This window comes from Pituophis catenifer, unplaced genomic scaffold (genome assembly GCF_029215685.1).
Source record: "Pituophis catenifer annectens isolate HBS135680 unplaced genomic scaffold, rPitCat1.0.hap2 SCAF_3, whole genome shotgun sequence".
NCBI lineage: Eukaryota > Metazoa > Chordata > Lepidosauria > Squamata > Colubridae > Pituophis > Pituophis catenifer.
Genome location: NW_027256883.1, coordinates 153,983,580 through 154,006,038, shown reverse-complemented (window position 1 = coordinate 154,006,038; position 22,459 = coordinate 153,983,580). Strand labels below are relative to the sequence as shown.

The window sequence follows — 22,459 nt, the reverse complement described above, 5'->3', positions numbered from 1 at the left end:
GAGGCAGATCCAACCGGCAATCAGCTGCTTGTGCTAAATCAGGCTGTGCTGAAGCTGACCAGACTGTTTGCTGCAAGGAGGCAAATTGCTGGGAGGCAGGGGTTGGTGGGTGGGCGAGGCTTCAGCAACATTTGCTCTATAAGATGCACAGACATTTCCACCCACTTTGTGTGTGTGGTGTGTGGGGGAAACAAGTGCATCTTATAGACCGAAAAATACAGTATTTTAATTCTAAAACAGCCAGATAACATTCAGGATTGGGATCAGAAAGATAAGTTCACAACTATAAGGAGGAGGAGGAGGTATAGCATAATCAGACTTGCAAGTTATCTTATAGCTGATTTCAAAATCTGTTTTAGCTTTCCTGTGGAGTTTTATATGATGTTTATTTCATTATACAAAGTGACTCTGAATAATGATTTCCTATTGGTCTAGGTTATCTAGTAGAGCTGACATCAATTGATCAACAATAGATACATCTTCAGTTATTTAGCCTTTATTTAGTACAGTTCTTTTTAAAGGCAAAGCTTTCAAACAATGAAAATTTAACTGGGGACAATAATATACAGTTAGTTCTTGATTTATGACCACAATTGAGCCCAAAATTTATGTTGTTAAGTGAAAATTTGTTAAGTGAGTTTTGCCCCATTTTACGATATTTCTTGCCACATTTGTTTAGTGAATCACTGCAGTTGATAAATTAGTAACCTGGTTGTTAAGTGAATCTGGCTTCCCCATTGACTTTGCTAGTAGAAGGTTGCAAAAAGTGATCACATGACCCTGGGATGCTGCAATGGTCATAAATATGAATCAGTTGCCAAGCATCTGAATTTTGATCAAATGATCATGGGGATGCTGCAAAGGTTGTAACTGTGAATAAAGGTAATAAGTTGAGGACTACTATACTTAATATCTAACAAAATCTTGCATAAATTGATTTAGTTCAATCGTCTTGAAGAAATCCACTCTCATCAAGTTTGTCTAAAAGCATCTAGTGAAATTAAGCTGACTCACTGGGTATTTGGTTCAAAGGTCAATTGAAGAATCATTATGACTCCTTAGTAAGTTGCTAGGGAAAGAAAACTGAACATACTTACTACCAACGAAGGGATCAGACTCAAAAAAGTCCAAGTTGGCTTCTGTTGTCTGATCAGAGGGTTGATGGGAGTCTTCATTTACTAGAACCTCCTAGAAGAAGAAAAAAGTTCTGTTATTTAAAAGAATATATTGCCATTCATCCTATTATACAAGTTACCTCTTTCTCTTAAGTCTAACTAAAGATAAGAAATTCTTTCCCCTAACTATTTAAATCAGTAAAAAAAGGCTCTTGAGACATTTGTAATTAACCTTAGGGAAATTACATCAAAATGTAATGTTGTAACAAGAGCCTTGGTAGTACAGTGGACTAAAGCACTGTTATTAACATCTGCTGCTTGCGATTACAGCAAGTTCAAATCCCACCAGGCTCAAGGTTGACTCAGCCTTCCATCCTTTCAAAGGTAGGTAAAATGAGCACTCAGATTGTGGAGGCAATAAGCTGACTTTGTATAAATATACAAAAGTATGAAGGCTATTGCTTAACGCATTGTAAGCCGCCCTGAGTCTCCGGAAAAGGGCGGCATATAAATTAAAGCAAAAAAACAAAAACAAAAAAACAAAAACGAACTGTGTAGGGAGTGGGTTTCTGCTTATGAAGTCTCCCAGTTTTAGCACTAGTACACAAATTATTTTAGTCTGACTTATTCATATGGTCTCACATGGAGGATACTTATGGGATAATGTGGAAAAAACCCTACCCCTTGTACAGGTAGTCCGTGTCTTACAATAGTTCGTTTAGTTCCACTTCAAAGTTACAAGGACACTGAAAAAAGTGACCTATGACCGTTTTTCACACTTACGACCGTTGCAGCATCCCCATGGTCACTGGATCATAATTTCGATGTTTTGCAACTGACTCATATTTATGATGCTTACAGTACACCGGGATCATGTGATCACTTTTTGTGACATTTTGACAAGCAAAGACAATGGGAGGAACCCAGATTAATTTAACAATTGTGTTATAACTTGACAGCTAGTGATTCACTTAACAACTATGACAAGAAAGGTTGTAAAATGGGGCAAAATTCACTTAACAACTTAGCATGAGAAATTTTGGCCTCAGTTGTGGTCATAAGTTGAGGACTAGCTGTAAAGGTTCTTGCATATATTTAAGGAGCTTCTCTTACTTGACTTCACAATGATATCACATCAACCTACAAAATGCAGATGCCTCCTAGAAGTTGTATATTAAAACGCTGTTTAAACGCACTTTTTTGGTAACATCCGATGGCAGTTCCTCTTTTTCCTCTTCTGTATCTACATGTGTTGTTTCAGGACTGTTTCTAGCCTTTCAGGGCAAAAAAATAAAATAAAATCAGACATATAAGTTCTCCTAACAACAACTACAGTTTGGGTATACTTTTTTTTTCTAGTGACTATTATTTAAGAAAAAATTGGCTCAACAAATCTCTATCATGTCATTCCCAGATGGAAATAATTGAGATCATTCACATTTTTCTTTTGGAAGAAGAAAATCTATGACCCTTACACTGTTTTTCTCTAATATTATGCTGGACTCTATGTTAAGACAACTCCCCCTCTCCCAAATGTATAACAACACATTCAACCTTCTCTGAAATCTCCAAACTAGGTAGTTAGTAATAAGTTATCTAAAAATACTTTGATTAATTCATCAATTTACATATATACTTTGGACTTGTTCTAGAACAAAACTTGGTACATTTTATTTATTACATTGAAACTCAAGCTTCACCACACAATTTGATCAGATTTTTTTAAAAAATAATCCAGGCACCACTCACAGGAGTTTCATAATTTACTTGTTCAGAATCTGCTGGATTCTCTCTTTCAGCATTCTCATTTAGGTTAACAGTTTCACTGCTGCTGTTGCTGAGGCTAGAGTGATCTGCATTCCCATTAATCAATATGCTATGTGGTTGGACTTCCCAGTTAAACTGGCTGTTTTCCAACTGTTTGAGCTCCAGCAATTTTTCTTGCACCTAATAATAAACAAACAAACAAACAAACATAAATACATACATACATACATACATACATACATACATACATACATATATATTCTACCAAAGAATAAATGGTAATAGAAATTTTGAAAATTGAAGACCAAGCAAAAAAGGAAACAATCCAGTTTTGAAAAGATTATGGGAAACTCAAAAATATTAGAATAAAAATGCTAGATGGATAAAAATATTTGAATATGAATTCAGTAAAAATCAAATGGGAGAACTGACAATAAAAGCAGAAATGGTTAACAATTGAATAAAAAGGATTCAAAACTAGACCTGAAAATGATCAATTGCATGACTTTTGGTTCAAATATCTGACTAGTTTACATCCAATTAGAGCTAAATAGGTTAATGAAATATTGCATAAAGAAGACAACATCTTTGATTGGTTAATAACTGGCAACATTTATCTGATTAAAAAAAAATCCAGCAAAAGGAACAATACTATGAACTTACAGGCCATTAACAAGCTTGCCTACAATGTTTAAATTACTGACATTTAAGATTACTTATCCTTCCAGTAGAACAGAAAGGAAATAAAAGGAAAGCAGAGGTACAAAACATCAACTTCTGATTGATAAAATGGTTTTGGAGAATTGAAAAAAGCAATTGCTCAATACTGATATCATATATACTGTATAGTGCAAAACACAAACCTCTAAAATAATGATGGATGACATATAAAACTTTAAATATGTAAAACAGAAACATAAATACACACATATTTCCCTGTGTCAGGATAATACCTTTCACTCATCTGAATTATAGTACATGAAATTGAGTATTTACACTATAAAAAAATGTTCTATTATGAATGACACACAAAGCCAGAACAGGAGAAATTCAGCTTTAACAACTGAATTCAGGTTTATTTTTAGTTAAACGTTGAATGATAGAATAACATTTGTAACTAAGGAAATCCAACAATGGAAGCATAATGGAAAAGAACAATTTCAGAGGGACTTACTGAAGTTATATCTTGTTGGGAGTCTTGAAGATCCTGCTGGAGAGGTGCTAATTGCAATTTTCCTTCCTCCACATTTTTCTCTAACTCTGAAGCTTCTTGCTGTAGCCTGCTGAGTTCTTCTTGGGCTTTACTCAAATCATCCTTATATCCAGAGATTTTTGATTCTTGCTCTGCTATTTCTTTTTTTAGAGATGTAATCTATAAAATGAAGGGTGAATTTAAAACTAGCTAGCAGTTCTCTCCATCAACATTTTTAACAAGAAAGAGCTAACCAAACCAGAAGCATATTAGAGCCAGTTTGGTCTAGTGGTTAAGGACCAGACTAGAAAGCAAGAGACTATGAATTCTTGGGTCAGTCATTCTCTCTCAGCCCAACTCACTTCACGGAGTGGTTGTTGTGGGGAAAATAGGAGGAGGAAGGTGTGTTGGATATGTTCGCCGCCTTGAGTTATTTGTAAAAATAATAAAGGCGAGATAGAAATAAATTCATAAAAAAATAAAATATCCCACTCTAGTTTAGTTTAGTTTATTTGAATTATGAGATGTGCTTTCATGGCATATTCACAAAAGTCTGTACTGCATAAAGATTATTCTTGCTGTGTCATTTTACCAGATGGCCCAGATAAAATATTCCTGAAATGCAAAATCATGATTTGGGGAACTTAAAGCGTGCCAGAGGCTTCGTCCTTCCTCTTGCATACTTCATGTTTGTTTATTCTCAAATTTAAAATATAAATTAGTGTGGACTTGAGTTTCCTGTTCTTTACATAACCTGGGAAAAATCCCCAGATTTTCCTGTCTCAGCTGTTTCTCTCTGTTTATTTAATAACAATTATGATTTATTTATTTATAAATTGATGCTTAGAAAGAGAAATTATGTATGAAAGTTTTCAATGAAATATAGTAGTCTTTTACTGAAAACGTCACATAAAGGTGATGTAATGCTTAAATTAAGAGAATGCCCTCTGGAATAACTCCATTTTTAGTAGTTTCCTGAAAGCCAGAAGGAAGGAGGCAAAGACCTCTGTAGAAAGCTGTTCCAGAGCATCGGCATTGCCACAGAAGAGCAGTGCTTTCTAGCCTCAGCCCCCTCGTGTCCCAGAAATGTAGAGCTACAATTACTCTTTCCTTACTGAATCTGGTGGTTAAGTTGTTGCTCTTTTCTTCTTTTTCCCTGATTCATTTTTTTCTTCGGTTAATTAATAAAGATCAGAGACATAACAACACAAATACAATTAATTATAGCTTCCACAATGAATAAATTAATTAAAACGCTTAAAACTTTAAACTGTGTAACACAAGAGTATTAACAATAGTCCAACAACTCCCACAGCAATCAAATCAACAATGATGTGGTGAGGTTATTCATTTTTAATACATTTATTTCCATGCCAATCTCTTTAAACAAGGAATATAAGTATATACATCACGTATACAACAGTCCCAGTGAAACAATGAGGAAAATGCAGCTTTCTACAGCTAAGGTAAAAATACTCACTAAATCAACTTCTTCTATACATTTCTGCCGTATCATACTAAGCTGCTCTTCTAACTTGGCTTTCTCCTCATCTAGACCATTCAGGATTTCTTCTGCCTCCTGCTTCTGAGTCAAAAGGTTCTGCAAGTTATTACTCTCCCTCCTTACTTCATCTTGAAGATCCTGAAAAGTGAAAAATACAGGCCTGCATTTCTTCTTAAAACATCCACCATATGATGTTGTAATGATTTTAACTTTCTGATGTAAGATGGAGGGGAGAGGATGTGAACAGGTAGGTGCATATTTGAAAAATTGAAAAAAAGAAGATAGTTTCAGCACGCATGTTTCACAAGAATTATCATGAACAAAGCCATATGAAATTTATAGGATACACACAGAAAAAGACAAAAATAAATCAAAATAGAGTTTGGAAGGGTATGAGAAAGGAAATGAGATGGATGAACTGAAGAAAAGCAATACTTAATCAAAATTACTGAGAAAATTTTTCTCTTGGTAACAAATGTAGTGCGATTCAGTGGGTGGAAATGGCAGATGGGCAACTTAAGGTAGAGAATAAAATGTCCTCCTAACTGATGTCTGTCGGCTATTGCTGGGCATCACTTATAAGGGTGGCCCAGAAACAGGATGACTGCAATTCACCCAGTGCTACCTGCAACCTGTATCCAATGACACATTGCTAAGACACTGCAGGATACAAGCATCTATTGAAGTACAATACATTTCAAGATTTATCAATGACAAAAAGCTTCACACAATTTAGATTGCTTTTTGAGCAAAGCTTTCAATATCACTAATAGAAGTACATTTGATTAAACCTGTGGTTTCAATTTGAATGTGAAATGTTTTTAATTGGAAGCAAGACTTGTTATGAGAATTTGTTTTATTATATTATTATTATTATTAAAATGGTTGGTTTTAATTTCATAGCAGATCAAGGCTTTCTAGTCACAGAAAAAAAATCGGCCATTTCAACTTCAGAGTGGGCTGTTCTGAAATCAGAATAAGAACTTCAGCCATTTTTATTTTAATTCTCTTAAATCACAACTAACTTGATTATTCTGGTAGAATAATTGGGTTCTACTATGTTCCCGTTTTGTAAACATTCCTGCTTTATAGTGATGATACTGAACATCACACTCTTAGCAAAAGCCCTTGGGTACAAAGACATGACATAAAATGTATCTATACTAAATTTTTAAAAATCGTATCTTGTAAAGTGTCAATGTCTTCCTAGAAAAGCATAGCAAGCAAGCTGCTTATGTTGCCTGGATTACAATATATTTCTTGGAAAGACTGCAAGAAATGTAATATTCTTGCAGTCTTAATGTAATATTAATGTAATTACAGAAATAATTGTACAGAAACAAGCTGTTCATCAATCTATATTAGAGACGAACATTCAAAAGAAACTATTCATTTGTTTCATTAGTAACACTCTCCTCTTTTAAAGCCTTTCTCCTAAATTTTAAAATTCATTTTCCATTACAATGGAACACTACTGATAGTGTTGGAGAGAGATGGAGATATAGACAGAGATAAGAGATGATAGATAGATAGATAGATAGATAGATAGATAGATAGATAGATAGATATAGAGATAGATAGAGATAGATATTTCTAGAGTCAAATAAATTCTGGGCTCTGTGGTTTCTTCATTGGTGTCATAGGACAAATATTAATAAAAGTCATACATGGGAATTATTTTGCTAGTATTATATGAAATCTTAAGATATATCAACACCTGTAGCAAAACTGTTAACTAACTAAATAGCTTTATGTAAGTTGCTGCTTCATTTTGCATGACCAGCAAACGGTCATGCAAAAGCAACAAAATACTGGTTAAGAATAAATTAAAAAGGCCCCATCCAAAAGAACTATTATGCAGCCTTTAATAACAGGCTGCATTTTGCTTTTCTTTTATTTATGTTACAATAGGGATTAAATGATTCTGTAAAAGCTTAGGATGCATGATTCATTTTGATTCTCTCACCTGGATTTACATTTAAGCACTGAGAGAGATTTTCAGCTTTAAGGAATCCATCTAGATGCAAATCCTTGCTCATATCAAGTAAAAACTCAATCTGTTATTCATAGCCACAGTGCTTGCATTATAACATCACTGCCAAAACTGGCATCTAACAAAAAATGCTGCATTTCCCCCTCAGCCTATTTCCCAAATAATACAGACATTCATATAATTAACCACGTCAATTTTAATCCCTAAAATAACAAATATATTGATCACAATGAGAACAAATCCTAATAACATATATGCTAAAAGATGAAACCATTCATTAAAAGACATTTTTTAAAATAAGCTCTATTTATATCAACCAAATTTGAAAATTCAAATGACAATTACCTGGACTTCACTTGTCCTCTGCTTGATTGTCTCTCCTTTTTCCTTCAGGTCTTGCTCCACATTGTTCTTTTCCCTAGAAGACCAACAAATAAGGCAGGAATATTTAAGAACATCCGTTACGCCAGGCACAGTAATCCAACCTCCTAAACCAGTCTCTCTTTTTAAATGCATAGCTAAACATGTAATTTTTATAAGACTGATTGTGTTGCTTTAGAAAGAAAAGCCAAAAGGAATGTCCTACGTAGGCCAAATATTAAAATATAAAAGATGTCTACTCTCCCAGTCATGGATAGGTGGAAATGACAGCTTAAAGAGAAAGCAAAGGGGAAAGGGGAAAAAAAAATCAATGAAATACTGTCTTCAGTGATCTCACTGTTGCTATGGAACAACTGTCTGGCAAAAAGAGGGAGGGACTGCATCAGCTCTCATACACTTAACCCTTCTGGAACTAGAATTGCATATATAGTATGCAAGATAGAAACCTGTGTGCTAGCTTTTCTTTTCGCTATAAAAATACTAAGGTTTGTGTTACTTGAAGCATACAATCTTAAAGATAAGCTATATGTCTATATATTTTTTTCCATGCCTTACGACGCTGCAGCTTTCAGTAGGTTTTCAGTCATGGAATGAATGGAAAAAAACCCACAAATGTAACAGTTCAATTTCACAATCCTCTTTGTACATTCATTTATAGAAGCCTTCGTAAAGCTATACTACATTAATTCTAGAGTGGCTTCTTTTTTCATTCATTAACAGTAAATCAAACAGGAGAACATGTCCTTGCTTTAGCTGAATGTATCCTTTTCCAAGAGCTAAAGATGTCTCCCAACTAAAGAGCACCTTTAGATTTAGCTGGATTATTCATGCATCCATTTAGGCATTATATTTTTCATACACACACACGATTTCTAGTATTACCTTATTAATCCCCTGATCACACACTCCAAATGTCTTATCCTACACCTGCTACCATTATTTTCCATGTTGCTGAAAAATTATATTAAAAGCTATACTGTTAAAGCCAAACTCTTCTCTATCAGGAGTTGCAGTTACCTATAACACTAAGCCACAATATGTGTTTGGTGACGTATACATCACTATAAGCTAAAACTAACAAGCCATATTGTGGCTTTGAAAAATATGTGAACTTAGCCTATATCTAGGAAAAAGATAGAAATATCAGAAAATAACATATAAATCCTTATTATTATTAAATTCCACTATAATATGTTTTCATTATGTCTCATTCAATCTGCAAAATCAACAGAAACATTTTTTTTGCTTTGCTTAAAGAAAGGTTAATAAATGAATACTGAACACATTCACAAAATTTAAGTAACACATAGACAAGCATGCTTCAATGTAAAAAATGCCAACTTACTATTAACAACGAAAAAAGGAAAATACTACTTCAAAAATATTTTAATTTTAAATTGGCTTTTGAAGGCAATAAGCATAATTATGCCTGCTTTTTTATTGACATACCACAGTGAATACAGCAACTTGAAAGGCTGGTTTTAACTTACCTTTTAATTATTTACGTTTTAATCATATTAATAAACTGCTAATCAAATTTATTTGCTGGGACTGATATATCACTTTAAAATCAGAGTTAACGTACAACAATAATGCCAGTTTGGCCTAGCAGTTGAGGCAATGGACTAGGAGTAAGAAAACCAGAGTTCTAATCCTGCCTTAGGCACAGAAGCCAAACAGATGACATTGAGCCAATCATTCCCTTTCCCCTAGTCAACTAAGTAATGCAGTCCAAGTAATATGCCCTTGTCACCTCACGGTTAGATTATTGCAACACGTTCTACGTTGGGCTACCCTTGAAAAGTGTTCGGAGACTACAGTTGGTCCAGAACGCAGCCGCGCGAGCTGTCGTGGGTGCACCTAGGTACACCTACATTACACCAATTCTCTGCGAGCTGCACTGGCTCCCTATTGGTCTCCGGTCACAATTCAAGGTGTTGGTTATTGCCTTTAAAGCCCTACATGGCTCAGGGCCAGGGTATCTTCGAGACCGCTTTCTACCGCATAACTCCCAACGACCGGTAAGATCCCAGAGAGTTGGTCTCCTCCGGGTCCCGTCAGCTAAACAATGGCGGGTCTGCGGGGGAGGGCCTTCTCTGTGGCTGCCCCAGCTCTCTGGAACCAGTTACCTCCTGAGGTCCAGACCGTCCCCACCCTATTGGCCTTCCGAAAAGCGGTGAAGACCTGGCTTTTCCGGCAGGCCTGGGGCCGTTGATCTCGCTCTTGCGATCCGGCGAGATCCGGCCATGAATGGTGTGAATGAGTTTTAATGTTTTTAATGTTTTTAATTTTTAAATGTTTTTTATAATGATTTTAAATGCATTGTGAGCCGCCCTGAGTCTTCGGAGAGGGGCGGCATACAAATTGAATTAATAAATAAATAATAAATAAATAAATCCCAGTGTCTGAAGAAGGGAAATGTGTGCTAAGATGTTGCCTAAAAAGCTACATGAATTTGTTTACAAATTTCACAAGTATATATGCCCAAAACAAAAAGTCAATTAAATGAGTGAAATAATAAGCTTCCAACAAGCTTTCTCTTCCCCACTGACTTTCCCAATAGAAAATAATGCACGCAGAATCAAACACTTCATTAAAAAATCCATACTTTAAAAAAAACAACAAGTTACTGTCCCCAAAGTATTTAAGAAAACATCTATGTATCAGAATAAGAAGTGGTGATAAAACACTGCAAAACCAATGAATCATGGTAAAAATACATTTTGATTTAGTACTACAGGGAATCCTCTCCAAAGTCTGTCTTGCTGTCTCATTGTGGTGGTGGTATATTCACTGAAGGGATGAGCAAATAATGCTGGGAGTACACACTAAGAGTATATACTCTAAGGTCACCCAAGGCATGAAGGTCATCTCAGCTGCTTAGCTAAATAGAAGCAACAAAGCATCTATATAGGACACCAACAATACAGACGTATATATGAGGCAAATGATCACTTAAGTGACAAAATAAATCTATTTCTAACAAAATGTTAAATCATATCAGGGAACCTTCCATAGTAGTTTTGCCCCTAAGGGCTGCTGAAAAAAAACATCCGTTTAAATGGATCTTTAAAATCCAGCAGAGTAAACTCTTTTTTCAATTGTTCAAATCCTTATCCTTACCATTTTCTGAAAATTGAGAAAGATTCAAATACACCCACCCACACCCACACACACACCAGTCAATTGTCCAGTGTTGCAAATCAGATAGACTTTTTATGATGCTCTATAATAATTCATTTAGCCAAACCTCATGCCAGAACAATTAACATTACTGGATAGATTCCAAATATGGAGAACATAACTAAGAAGAACATGCATTGTTTTAATATATAAATGATCCAGAGTTATATAAGCAAATGCTGCCAGCCCAAAATGCAACAGTAGGCCCAGATCAGCCTGTATGGATTAATCCTCTAATTCCTAAAATACAGTGCATTCACAGAAAGTATTAAGACCCCCTTCGCTTTTGTCAATTTTGTTTGTTTTGTTTTAGAAAATTCTGTAAATTTATTAAAAAGTAAAAAAAAACTGAAATATCACATTGGCATAAGTTTTCAGACCCTTTGCAACAACACTTGAAATTTAGCTCAAGTGCCTCCCATTTCTCATGATCATTGCTGACATGTTCCTACACCTTGATTGGAGTCCACGTGTGGTAAATTAAATTGATTGGACATGATTTAGAAAGGCATGCAGCTTTTTATAGAAGGCCTCACAATTGACAATGCATACCTTAGCAGAGCAAAAACCATGAGGTCAAAGGAATTGCCTGGATAGCTCAGAGATAGGATTATTGCAAGGAACAGATCTGGGAAAGGCTACAATAAAATTTCTGCTGTACTGAAGGTTCGTTCCTAAGAGCACAGTAGCCTCCATAATTCTCAAATGGAAGAGGTTTGGCAGAACCATGACTCTTCCCAGAGCTGGTTGCCTGGTCAAACTCAGCAATCAGGGAAGAAGGGCCTTAGTAGGAGAGATGCCCAAGAACCACATGGTCACTCTGACTGAGCTTGAGATCCTGTGTGGAGATGGGACAGAGTTCCAGAAGGACAACCTTCACTGCAGCCCTCTACCAATCTGGGCTTTATGACAGCATGGCTAGATGGAAGCCTCTCCTCAGTGCAAAACACATGAAAAGCCAATTGGAGTTTGCAAAAAAAGCACCTGAAGGACTCTCACGACTGTGAGGAGCAAAATTCTTTGGTCTGATGAAATCAAAATTGAACTGTTTGGCCTCAATTCTAAATGTTATGTCTGGAGGAAACCAGGCACTGCTCATCACCTGCCCAATATCATCTCAACAGTGAAGCATGTTGGTGGCAGCATTATGCTGTGGGGGTGGTTTTCAAGAACAGGAACTGGCAGACTGGTCAGGATTGAGGGAAAGCTGAATGAGCAAAGTACGGGGCTATCCTCAATGAAAACCTGTTCCATAGCACTCGGGACCTCAGACTGGGCTGAAGGTTCACATTCCAACATGACAACGATCCTAAGCATACAGCCAAGACAACATAGGATTGGCTTAGGGACAACTCTGTGAATATCCTAGAGTGGCCCAGCCAGAGCCCTGACTTGAACTCTATTGACCATCTTTGGAGGGATCCGAAAATGGCTGTCTACCAACAGCCACCATCCAACCTGACTGAGCTTGAGAGGATTTGCAAAGAAGAATGGCAGAAAATCCCCCAAACCAGGTGTGCAAAGATTGTCTCGTCATACCCAAAAAGACTTGAGGCTGTAATTGCTGCCAAAGGTGCTTCATTAAAGCACTAAGTGAAGGGTCTGGATATGTATGCCAATGTAATATTTCAATTTTTGCTTTTTAATAAATTTACAGACATTTCTAAAAGTCTGTTTTCACTTTATCATTATCATGTACTGAGTATAGATTAATGAAAAAAATTGAATTTCAACAACTCTAGAATCAGGCTGCAGCATAACAAAATTGACAAAAGTGAATGGGGTCTGAATACTTTCTGAATGCACTGTATATCTTCAAGAGCAGGGTAATTTTAACTCTCTCTTTTTTTTTTTTTTAACAATCTGAGGCTTCAAATACACACAAAGCATTTCGTTGTTGTTGTTACCTAAACCTCATTCTAAAGTTGCAGAAACTAATTTCATTTTGTATACTGCAATGTTCCATTTGTTTATCAGGACAAGATATTCCCATTCATTATTTCAAAGGACACATAAATAAGTAGTATCAATTTCATCAGCATTCTTCAAAGCAGGATTACTGGTTTAGGAGCCAAAAGCTGCAGTTAATCCCTCCAGAATGTGTAATGGCATTGGAAGTTCAAGCAGCAATAGCATCTGGATCAAATAATCCACAGAAGAAATGCTTAATTTGAATATGGTGCCAAGAAGTACAAATTGTTCCAGATAATCCAAATACTTTTGGAAAAGAAAGAGCTCAGGAATTTAAACAAAGCTTATGAAACAACACAGTTGCTGTACAAAAGCTTTTGTTGTACATTTCAGAATCAGATACCATAGGAAGACAAACATTTAATGTCTGCATGAAATGTCTAGTCAGTCATCTGCTGACACTGGGTCAGGTACCAACAGTATAGTAATACTCAGCTGTATATTTTGAGCCTTAGTCAATCAAGTAATGCAGTGCCCGAAGACTGTTTGAGTCAGGATAGGGAAGAACAGGCTGAAACTCACCCTTAAAAGAATAAGTGGCTATAGGTACATTGTTTTTCTTGATGATGGTGATTTTCAATTGATGATCTGAATGGTTCTCCCCCATACAAAGCTTGTGTGCAATCTGGGCTTTTTTTTTTTCCTAGGCTCACAACTCCTATCCATAAGCAAGTATCAAGAGGGCCTTTGCAGATTCATCTGGTGTGCCAACTGAGCCATTTCAGGGACTGGTGTCCTCTCACAGTCACACATATCTTGGTTACTTCAGGTGTGACTATTGCAATGTGCTCTACAGGAGGGTCCCCTTGAAGATCACTTGGAAGGTGAAGATGGTCCAAAATACAACCATGTGAACAGTTATGGGCAAAATTCAATACATACATGTAACACCTCTTTGCATGAGCTGCACTGATTACCAATATGCTTCTGGTTGCAATTAAATATGCTAGTTATAACCTGTAAAGGCATTTATGGCATAGAGCCTGGCTATCTGAAGGACCATATCTCTCTCCTTATTTCTGTATATTCTGGAAGATCTGACAGAGCAGGCATATTTCATGTCCCCTCTTTGAAATAACCTACTTTGCCCAGAGTTTAGGACTGCATCAAAATTACACATTTTTAAACAGTCTTTAAAAAAATGGGCTTTTTCCCCAACCTATGCTCCCTGAAGCAGCTCTTATAAAGCTAAATAATAAAACAAATAAACATTAAAGATCACTATAATTGTAGTGTAAATTTCTTTGACTTACCTTTGAAGGTCAATTATTTCATTGCTTAAGGAATCTAACTCTTTGATTGCAGAAAAATCTGCTGCAGAATTTGGCCGTAGTAAATTCTGAAAAATAAACAAGAAAATATGGCTTGATTGTACTTGCTTCCAGAATAGATACTCTAATTGTCTTGGAGGGAAAAATTTAACTGGCTTCCAATTTAAGATTAGAAAAAAAAAGTACAGCCTAATTTTTTAAAAGCTCTAAACAAAGAGCTTACTTTTTGATAAGCTCCAAACAGAAGGTGAGCTTCAAAGGGTAAGTTGAGTTTATTTTATTATTATTATTATTTTTATTATTCATATTTCTATGCCGCCCACTCTCTGAGGACTCTGGGCGGCTTACACCAAAGACAATATACTAAATAGCATATTGCCCCCAACAATCTGGGTCCTCATTTTACCCACCTCGGAAGGATGGAAGGTTGAGTCAACCTTGAGCCGGTGAGATTTGATCCGCTGATCTGCTGAACTAGCAGTCAGCTGAAGTAGCTGCAGTACTGCACCCTAACCACTGCGCCACCTAACCACTGCGCCACTTCCTTTCATTTCATCAGTTTTTGAGATGGTAAAATTATATAACATAGCAATCAAACAGACTAGTGCAGGGGTGGGCAATTAATTTTTCCAAGGAGCCACATGAAAAACTGGGACTGTTCTGGAAGACAGAACCAATAGTTCCCAGCTGTGCCTGCAAGGACGCGCTTTAACCAAGGTGGCAATGGGTGGCCAAGCGTAGGTCCCTTCACACACTGATTACCACTGCCCCCTAAGGCTTCTCCAGAGGAGTGAGTGCTGAATAGTGCAGAAAAGTACTTTCTCTTCTCGCCCTCCTGCAACTGGCCAGCTGACTGAAAGACCACACAGTGATGTGCAGAGCTGGATCTGATTTGACTTCTTCTCCCACCCAGTGGCGTACTTATGAAGCATTTGATTTCTAATTTCCATCTGACTTCATGCAGGCCGGACAGAAACAGCCAAAGGACTGGACGTGGGCTGGGGGTCATAAAAAGCCCAGGTCTGGACTAGTCTATTCTGCTACATAGGTATAAATGTATGTTTCAACAGAGTGTTCCATAATACTTATATTGATTCATTTATTGGCAATGAGTTCTCCTTGATAATTGTTTTTTCTCAGTTGAGAATTTTTGTGAGGCTCATATTTCAAAACTTGCAATAGTAAACCACATAGTTGCACTAGTTAATACATACAGTTCATTATACCAATGACACAAGGATATGTGATATTTATCTCCCTATAAGAATAGTGAAGCAAAGGGACAAAGCCTAATTCTCAATAAGGAAAGACTTCTGTTTGTAGAATCACCTTTTTAAAGATGCAGTCATTCATTTTTATTTTTCGTATTTCAGGTTTAAACCTTTCTGCAATTATCAACAGTACAATTACAGCCTTATTATAAGCTTAAGGTTTAGTGCGTTCATATATACATGCTATTACTCATCTGCGTTAACACTTCACAATACATTTGTTGTTTGATAATAAAAAGTAAATATTCAACTGAGGTATGCATCTTAAATTCAGGGCATATATTTAAGCCCAAACAACTGTGAAAGAAATATAAATATTTATAAAATATGTTGTTATTGTCAGCAGGCATCAAGATCAAGTGCACAGCACGTTATTCTGTCAATTTTGGAAACACATGCAGCATCCTGAAGTGAGAACAGTGATGTGAGAATAGCACAGCTCTTTCGGAAATTTAAGTGACATTCTGCTGTTTGAAAAGAAAATGTGTGATATGAAAAAGATGCTCATTACTACACAATCAATATTGGAAAAGTGAAGAATCTCTAACCTTGCGATGGCAGATTTAAGAAACTGACAGTATAATAAAGATGCAAAGCAGAATGGTGCAGAATGGAAAATATAGTCCAAACTAGGAAAGACATAGGAGGAAAGCAAACATATAAAAAGATTAGTAAAGCAAGAAATAAAAGCAATTTTTTTCAAAATAAAGCAAAAATAAATCTGGTATTGTAGAAGTCAAACAAAATGAAGAATTTTTGAGTGTAATTTCTCACAAGGAGTTCAATTATTTGGGTAATATGACTTAGCACAACCAAGAAGAAGCTCAATTATCAAACCAGAAGAATGTTAACATTTTGTTTTTTTATTGGGTATTTATTATTTGAAATGGAACAATGCCACAAAAGTACACAACATATAAATTTATCCTGCTTATACTGAAATTATTTCAGTATGTCCTTGTTAAAATAAACATCTTAGGAATCATAGAATTTCTTCAATAAGAATATTTCATAAAGGAGACCAGAAATTTATGATTCGATGTGTCTCGCATAATATGTAGCAGAAATAATATCTTATTTGTCTTTTCTATTGATTGCAATGTTGAGAACAAGTCTGCATGCATGCTTTGATGCACATGGAATTGACTCTAGTAATTTATTAGCATTTAATCCACCTGGTCTTTGAACTGAATTGTTATCAGCTCTAAAATATGAACAGGAAGATATAAACAGCACTCAATGAAGCAATTTTAAGCTTGCAAAAGTCAAAAAATATCCATTTTCTAATAATGTGTCTAAGTTTTCATTTTATTTTAAACAAACAACTTGTATCTGCTTGGTTGGCTAGTGAGATGAAAGAAGGTTTATCAATAATATGAGCAGAATTTGTGTGTTCCTGTTAATCAGTTTCTATATCTACTATTATCTGAGATACCAAGTTCAAGCACATAGTACAACTCCCAATCAGACTCCAATCTTTACCACATTTTATGAAATGTCACAAATCTCACATTTTGTGAAGCAGTTCTCTCTGATGGAGGAATCATGTCTGCCGTTAGCACCTGAGGAGGATCGATGCCCTTTGTCAGCTTCTGATTGATTAAATGGAAGGCCAAAGCAAATTGTTCCTTGGAAAGCTTCCCACAATCCTTTGTGTCACAAAGAGCCCTGTAAAATCCATTAGAGAAAGAAAATGACTAATAAAATTTCTCATGCCATGGACATGCTGTCTAGATTAAAAATTACTATTTTAAAGCTATTTAATTTTGAAATCTAGCCATACATGTTGCATTCCATTTGTTCATAATAGCTGAGTTCACACATCATAATAGGTTTCTAATAAATACCATTATATTTTAGAATGACTGTGACTGGGGAATTTTGAGATTCAAAAGAAAAAGAAAAGATAGACCAACCCAATACAACTAAGCTAAGTATTTATAGTGTACATTTTGAAGCAGGTAACATATTTATTATTGCATTTTATGCCACTTGACTAAGTTTATTCTGTACAAGGTCTTTTATCTTTACAATTAAAAAAAAAATGTTCTTTATTTAGAATCTAAAGTGCCAAAATTTTCATATTGGCACCAAGAGTGACATTAAACACGTACCTTATATCATAATTTAGGATGCACTTTAGAAAAAGCATCAAAATTGGTTATTTAAATTCTTTAAAATATAATAACTCGGGTTAGAGTGTACAATTTAATACAAACATGTAGAAAAACAATGATAAATTCCAAATTTAGAATAGCTAGTTATTTTTCATCCATTTTAAAGAAATTAGATTATTTTATTCTTTTCAAGAAATACTGGGAAAACTCTTACCAGATGTGTGCAAGTAGAGCTGAAGGCAAACCAGTTTTCAAGAATAATTCTCTAGCTTCCACACCAGAGACAAAGCCATCCATGTCCTTGTCTGTTTTCAGGAAGATTTCATGATATGTTATCCTGTCTGCAGGTGATACAACCCACTACAAAGTAAAGCAATAGCTACATTTTACATTTCAATTACACTTCATGACCCCAACAGATCAAGACACTACTCTTTGTCAAAGGTACCTGTGTTACTGATGATGTGGATGGTAATAGGCTGACAGGTAACATGGACTGATTACACTCTTTGTTGGGTGTTGAAGGTGGCACTGACTGCCCGACAACTGGAATGCTGATACCTTTTCTTTTAGATGGTGGCACTAACGCTGAAGGTAAGGACATTGGCACAGGTTCCTTCTCAAGAGCACAGTATACCAAGAACATGGCCTGAATAGACATTTTTGGTCAAAGACATGGACCAAACATTAGTTTGTTATTATGCAACCTCATAGTAATTGAGCTAGATAAAGCTGTTAACGTTTTCTACTTCCTTTTGTTTCAGCTACTCTTCTGCTCGTTTACTGTATTTAAAATGATAGTAAAGCTAAAAAGCAAAGACAATAGACTATTTAATTTTATTAAATTTATAAGGCTGTTCAATTATATAACAACTGTGGACTGCATATAAAAACCAACCCTAAAATACATGGGTACTTGCCATTCATTCCAACCCAAAGCTGGGGGAAGAGTCAAATTTTAATTTTAACCAGCACCTTGAATTGCACCCAGAAGCCTAATGATACCAGTGCAGACCATGAAGCAAAAGTATTGTGTGAGCAAGATGAGGCATGCCCATAACTATCCACGCTGCCACATTCTGGACCAGTTGTAGCTTCTGAGTGGTTTTCAAGGGCAGCATCATATAGAATGCATTACACTTGTCTAAGTTTGAGGTGAATAAAGACTGAGTGACTGACTGACATGCCTTACAGTCCAGATAAGGGTGTAAATGGTTGACTGAATAGATTCGTTCAAAGGTCTTCTTAACCATAGCTGCCACCCATTCTCTGAGCAGGAGCTATGAATCCAGGACAACTCCTGGAACAACCAGTTCCAAAGGGTGAAACGTGCAACTCATTCAAGACTGAATATGAAATATCCTTAGCAGGGGAAAAGGAGATGTCAAAAAACCACAACCATAGACTTGTTAGGACTGACTTGAGTTTGGCAGCATTACCTGGTCGGCCTGGGGTTGAGAATGTTTATTTGAGTACATTCCCATATTGAAGATCCCAAACCAATAGACCATCTGCAGCCTCATGGTAAACAGAACGTGTGAGAGCAGAAAACCCTGAAATATGCCCCTCCCCCCCACAAGGAGCCTTGGAAACAATTACATAGAACACAATTTAAAAGCCTTATCTGGTATGGCAAAATATGTAGCATTGTATATAGGCTAAATATGCAATATATCTGTGTAATTTTACATTTATATCCTTCTGTAGCTTAGAACATTATATATGTTGTTAAGAAGGAAATCAGCTTTATAGATAAAATGAATACTGAAAAACATGCCTTAAACAGTAAACAGTAAATCTGACCCTTCTGGGAAAGGAATAATTGACACATTATTGACTAATGTGTCAATAAGCCTTCAATAACTCTTCGGAAATAAAGTAGAAACCAGTTGAATAAAATGTTTAAACCACTTTATGGAGGCATCATGTGATGGGAAAACAATATCACATTAGATAAAAGATAAAATTTGCATTTTTTAAAAGAACCATCACTGTTGGAACTTACATTTTTAAAATCCCTTAATAGCTCTTCCTCAAAATAATTATTATATGCATCAAGAAATACTACATTATGCCTTCTTTAAATATTTTAAACACTGTTTTGAAATTCTGTAATATATAAATTCATACTTACAACAGCAAATTCATCCCGATCCAACATTCCATCGTGATCAATATCGCTTAACTCCCAAACCTAACAAACAAAAAGCCCATCTCAAGAAATATTTTACATTTTCAAATTACTGTCAATTACCAAATGATATTTGCTTTCTTTACATTTTTAAAAGATCATACATATGTGAATGTGACATACTCTCATCACCAGTAATCAAATAGTTTTTAAGAGGTTAAAGGTTAAAATTAAGCTTTAAAGGAAAATGCCTTAACTTTATCATATGCTTATTATTTTATTTAATGACATTAACAAAAATTCAAACTGATGACCTAGTGGCCTTTCAACCATTTATTATTAGAGATAAATTACTCATTTCAAGACAAAATCATACATTTCATATTGTTCCATGAAATTTTTCCCACATCACAACATCCAATTAAAGCTGAAATCAGGAGCAGGTGAAAATTAGCAAGGGAAGAAATGTTTCCATCCATCAAAACACCCTCTCTTTTTTCTCCCTATAAAATATTTTAGAAGAAAATACAAGGTAGAAAATTTATTTTCCTATGTGCTATTCTCCTATTCCTGAACTCATTTTCATTTTAATATAGATGAGCAATTTTCATGCCATTTATGTAACAATGAAGTACTAAAAAAGGTCATCCTTATTGAGAAAGGAATGTTTTATTTTTTTAAAATCACATTTGAATCTCCATATGTTGCTGAAACGTAATTCACGTGACTGGCAGGAGAAATATTTAGCAGCACGGTGGTTCACATTATAATTCTATATTTGGAGAGACAACACCCCGCTACTTGCAACATATGTACAACATATACATGAAAGTGAAACCTTTGGGATTAAGACTATATAGTATGTGAACAAAATCTTTTATTAGATACATCAATAGAAAATTTCATTTTATGGTTGGGGGAGAAACATATAACTTTAAGAAACAAAAATAGTATTTCCTAAAGAATGCATTTGGAGGAGGAATCCTTTGACTCCATCTTGACACCAGGCATCTACCTGGACAAGTCCCTGCAGTTTTCTTGGCAAGAGTTTTTTTAGATGCAGTTTGCCAATTTCTCCTTCCTAGGGCTGTGTGAGTCCAAATGGCCCAAAGACACCCAACAGGTTTTATGGCTAAGGTGAGATTAGAACTCATGGTCTCCTGGTTTCTAGTCTCACGCCTTAACCACTGCACCAAACTAACTCTCCTGTTAATGCACGCCCTTAAAAATTCTTAATGATTTAGAGATCAGCTACCGAAGGGGAAAGCAAGGAATCAACAACTGTCAACAACTTTTTCTTTCTACCAAGTTACACTCAGTTAACAGCTGCCCAGCAATCATTTGATGTTACAATGGCACTGAAAAAGTAATTTTATGAATGGTCTTCACACTTACAACTGTTGCAGTGTTCCAATAGTCATGTGATCAAGATTTCAGCACTTTGCAATTTGCAGGCATTCATAACTGTCACAGCAGCTGACCGCCATGTGATCACCATTTACATGCTTCACAGCCGGCTTTGGACAGTCAATGGAGAAACCAGCAATAAAATCACAAGTCTTGGTCATGTGATGTCTTGCTTAACAACCATGGGTGATTCACTTAATTATTGCGGAGGAAGTGAGGCAGTGGTGAAATTCAAAATTTTTCCTTACTGGTTCTGTGGGCATGGCTTGGTGGGGGTCCTATGACTGGGTGGGCATGACCAACTCGACATCACTCATATTGAGGGACGCCTCACCTGGCCCCTCCCCTCCCAGCCACTCCTTGTCGCGAATGGCAGGAAAATGGGGAGGGGGATTGCCCTGCCTATCATCCTTCCCTCAGTTTGTGCTGAGCCTCAGGAATGGATGACAGGCAGGAAAATCCCCTTTCCCATTTTCCTGCCTTTCACGAAAACGGCTCTATTCCAAGCTTTCGGCGTTGCAATCCTGGGATACACTGAAAGCTCAGAATGCCTCTGCTTCAGCGCAGAATGACTTTTGCCCATCTCTTTCTGGGCGCAGCGCTTCTGCCTGTTGGGCCACTTCCCGAAACTGGCAGCTCTGCAGTAAGCCGCTTTGCTTTTTCTCTCTTTTTCCTCATGGGAGGCTTGTGTGGTGGCACCAGCAGAAGGGGGAGGCAGAGGCGATCCTAATGCACTAGCCCCTTCGTCCCATTGTCTCTTGGTTTGCCTGCAGCTGCACCAAACAAGCACCAGCGTCTGGATTGCCTGCCTCCCCCATGCCGGTGCCACTGTGCAAGCCTCCCGCGAGCCTCCCAAAAAGAGGGAAAAAGCAAAGCAGCTGGCCAGGGAGCTCCCGGCTTCAGGGAAGCGTCCCAACAAGCAGAAGTGCTGTGCCCAGAAAGAGAAGGGCAAAAGCAGTATTTGCGTTATTCTAAGGGGCCAGCGGGCTGCAGAGGCAAAGGCGAGCTCCGGAGTAGCAGCAATGCTTCGGGAGAGAGGGCAGATGTCCTGGGACTGCACATGGCGGGCAGGGGTGAGCGGTAACGGGGCCAACCAGGGCTGGTTTTTACCGGTTTGGCGAACCATTTAAAACAGCCGCTACTGGTACGTGCGAAC

At 36.6% G+C, this 22,459-nt stretch overlaps 1 protein-coding gene across 2 annotated transcripts in view; it reads right to left on the bottom strand.

The window, feature by feature from the left end:
* Window positions 1–22,459, bottom strand: part of EPS15 (epidermal growth factor receptor pathway substrate 15) — a 65,950-nt gene that overhangs the window by 11,537 nt on the left and 31,954 nt on the right. For both annotated transcript variants that reach the window (XR_011600249.1, XM_070941350.1), the window contains exons 8-18: window positions 19,900–19,959; window positions 18,214–18,414; window positions 17,980–18,125; window positions 17,160–17,316; window positions 14,360–14,445; window positions 7,917–7,989; window positions 5,555–5,716; window positions 4,057–4,254; window positions 2,865–3,062; window positions 2,312–2,389; window positions 1,098–1,188 (exon numbers count right to left, since the gene is read on the bottom strand). Coding sequence is in view for 1 of the 2 variants with exons in the window: in XM_070941350.1 (XP_070797451.1) it covers window positions 1,098–1,188; window positions 2,312–2,389; window positions 2,865–3,062; window positions 4,057–4,254; window positions 5,555–5,716; window positions 7,917–7,989; window positions 14,360–14,445; window positions 17,160–17,316; window positions 17,980–18,125; window positions 18,214–18,414; window positions 19,900–19,959 (1,450 nt within the window). In the remaining variant the exon portion in view is untranslated. The remainder of the gene's footprint in view (window positions 1–1,097; window positions 1,189–2,311; window positions 2,390–2,864; window positions 3,063–4,056; window positions 4,255–5,554; window positions 5,717–7,916; window positions 7,990–14,359; window positions 14,446–17,159; window positions 17,317–17,979; window positions 18,126–18,213; window positions 18,415–19,899; window positions 19,960–22,459) is intronic.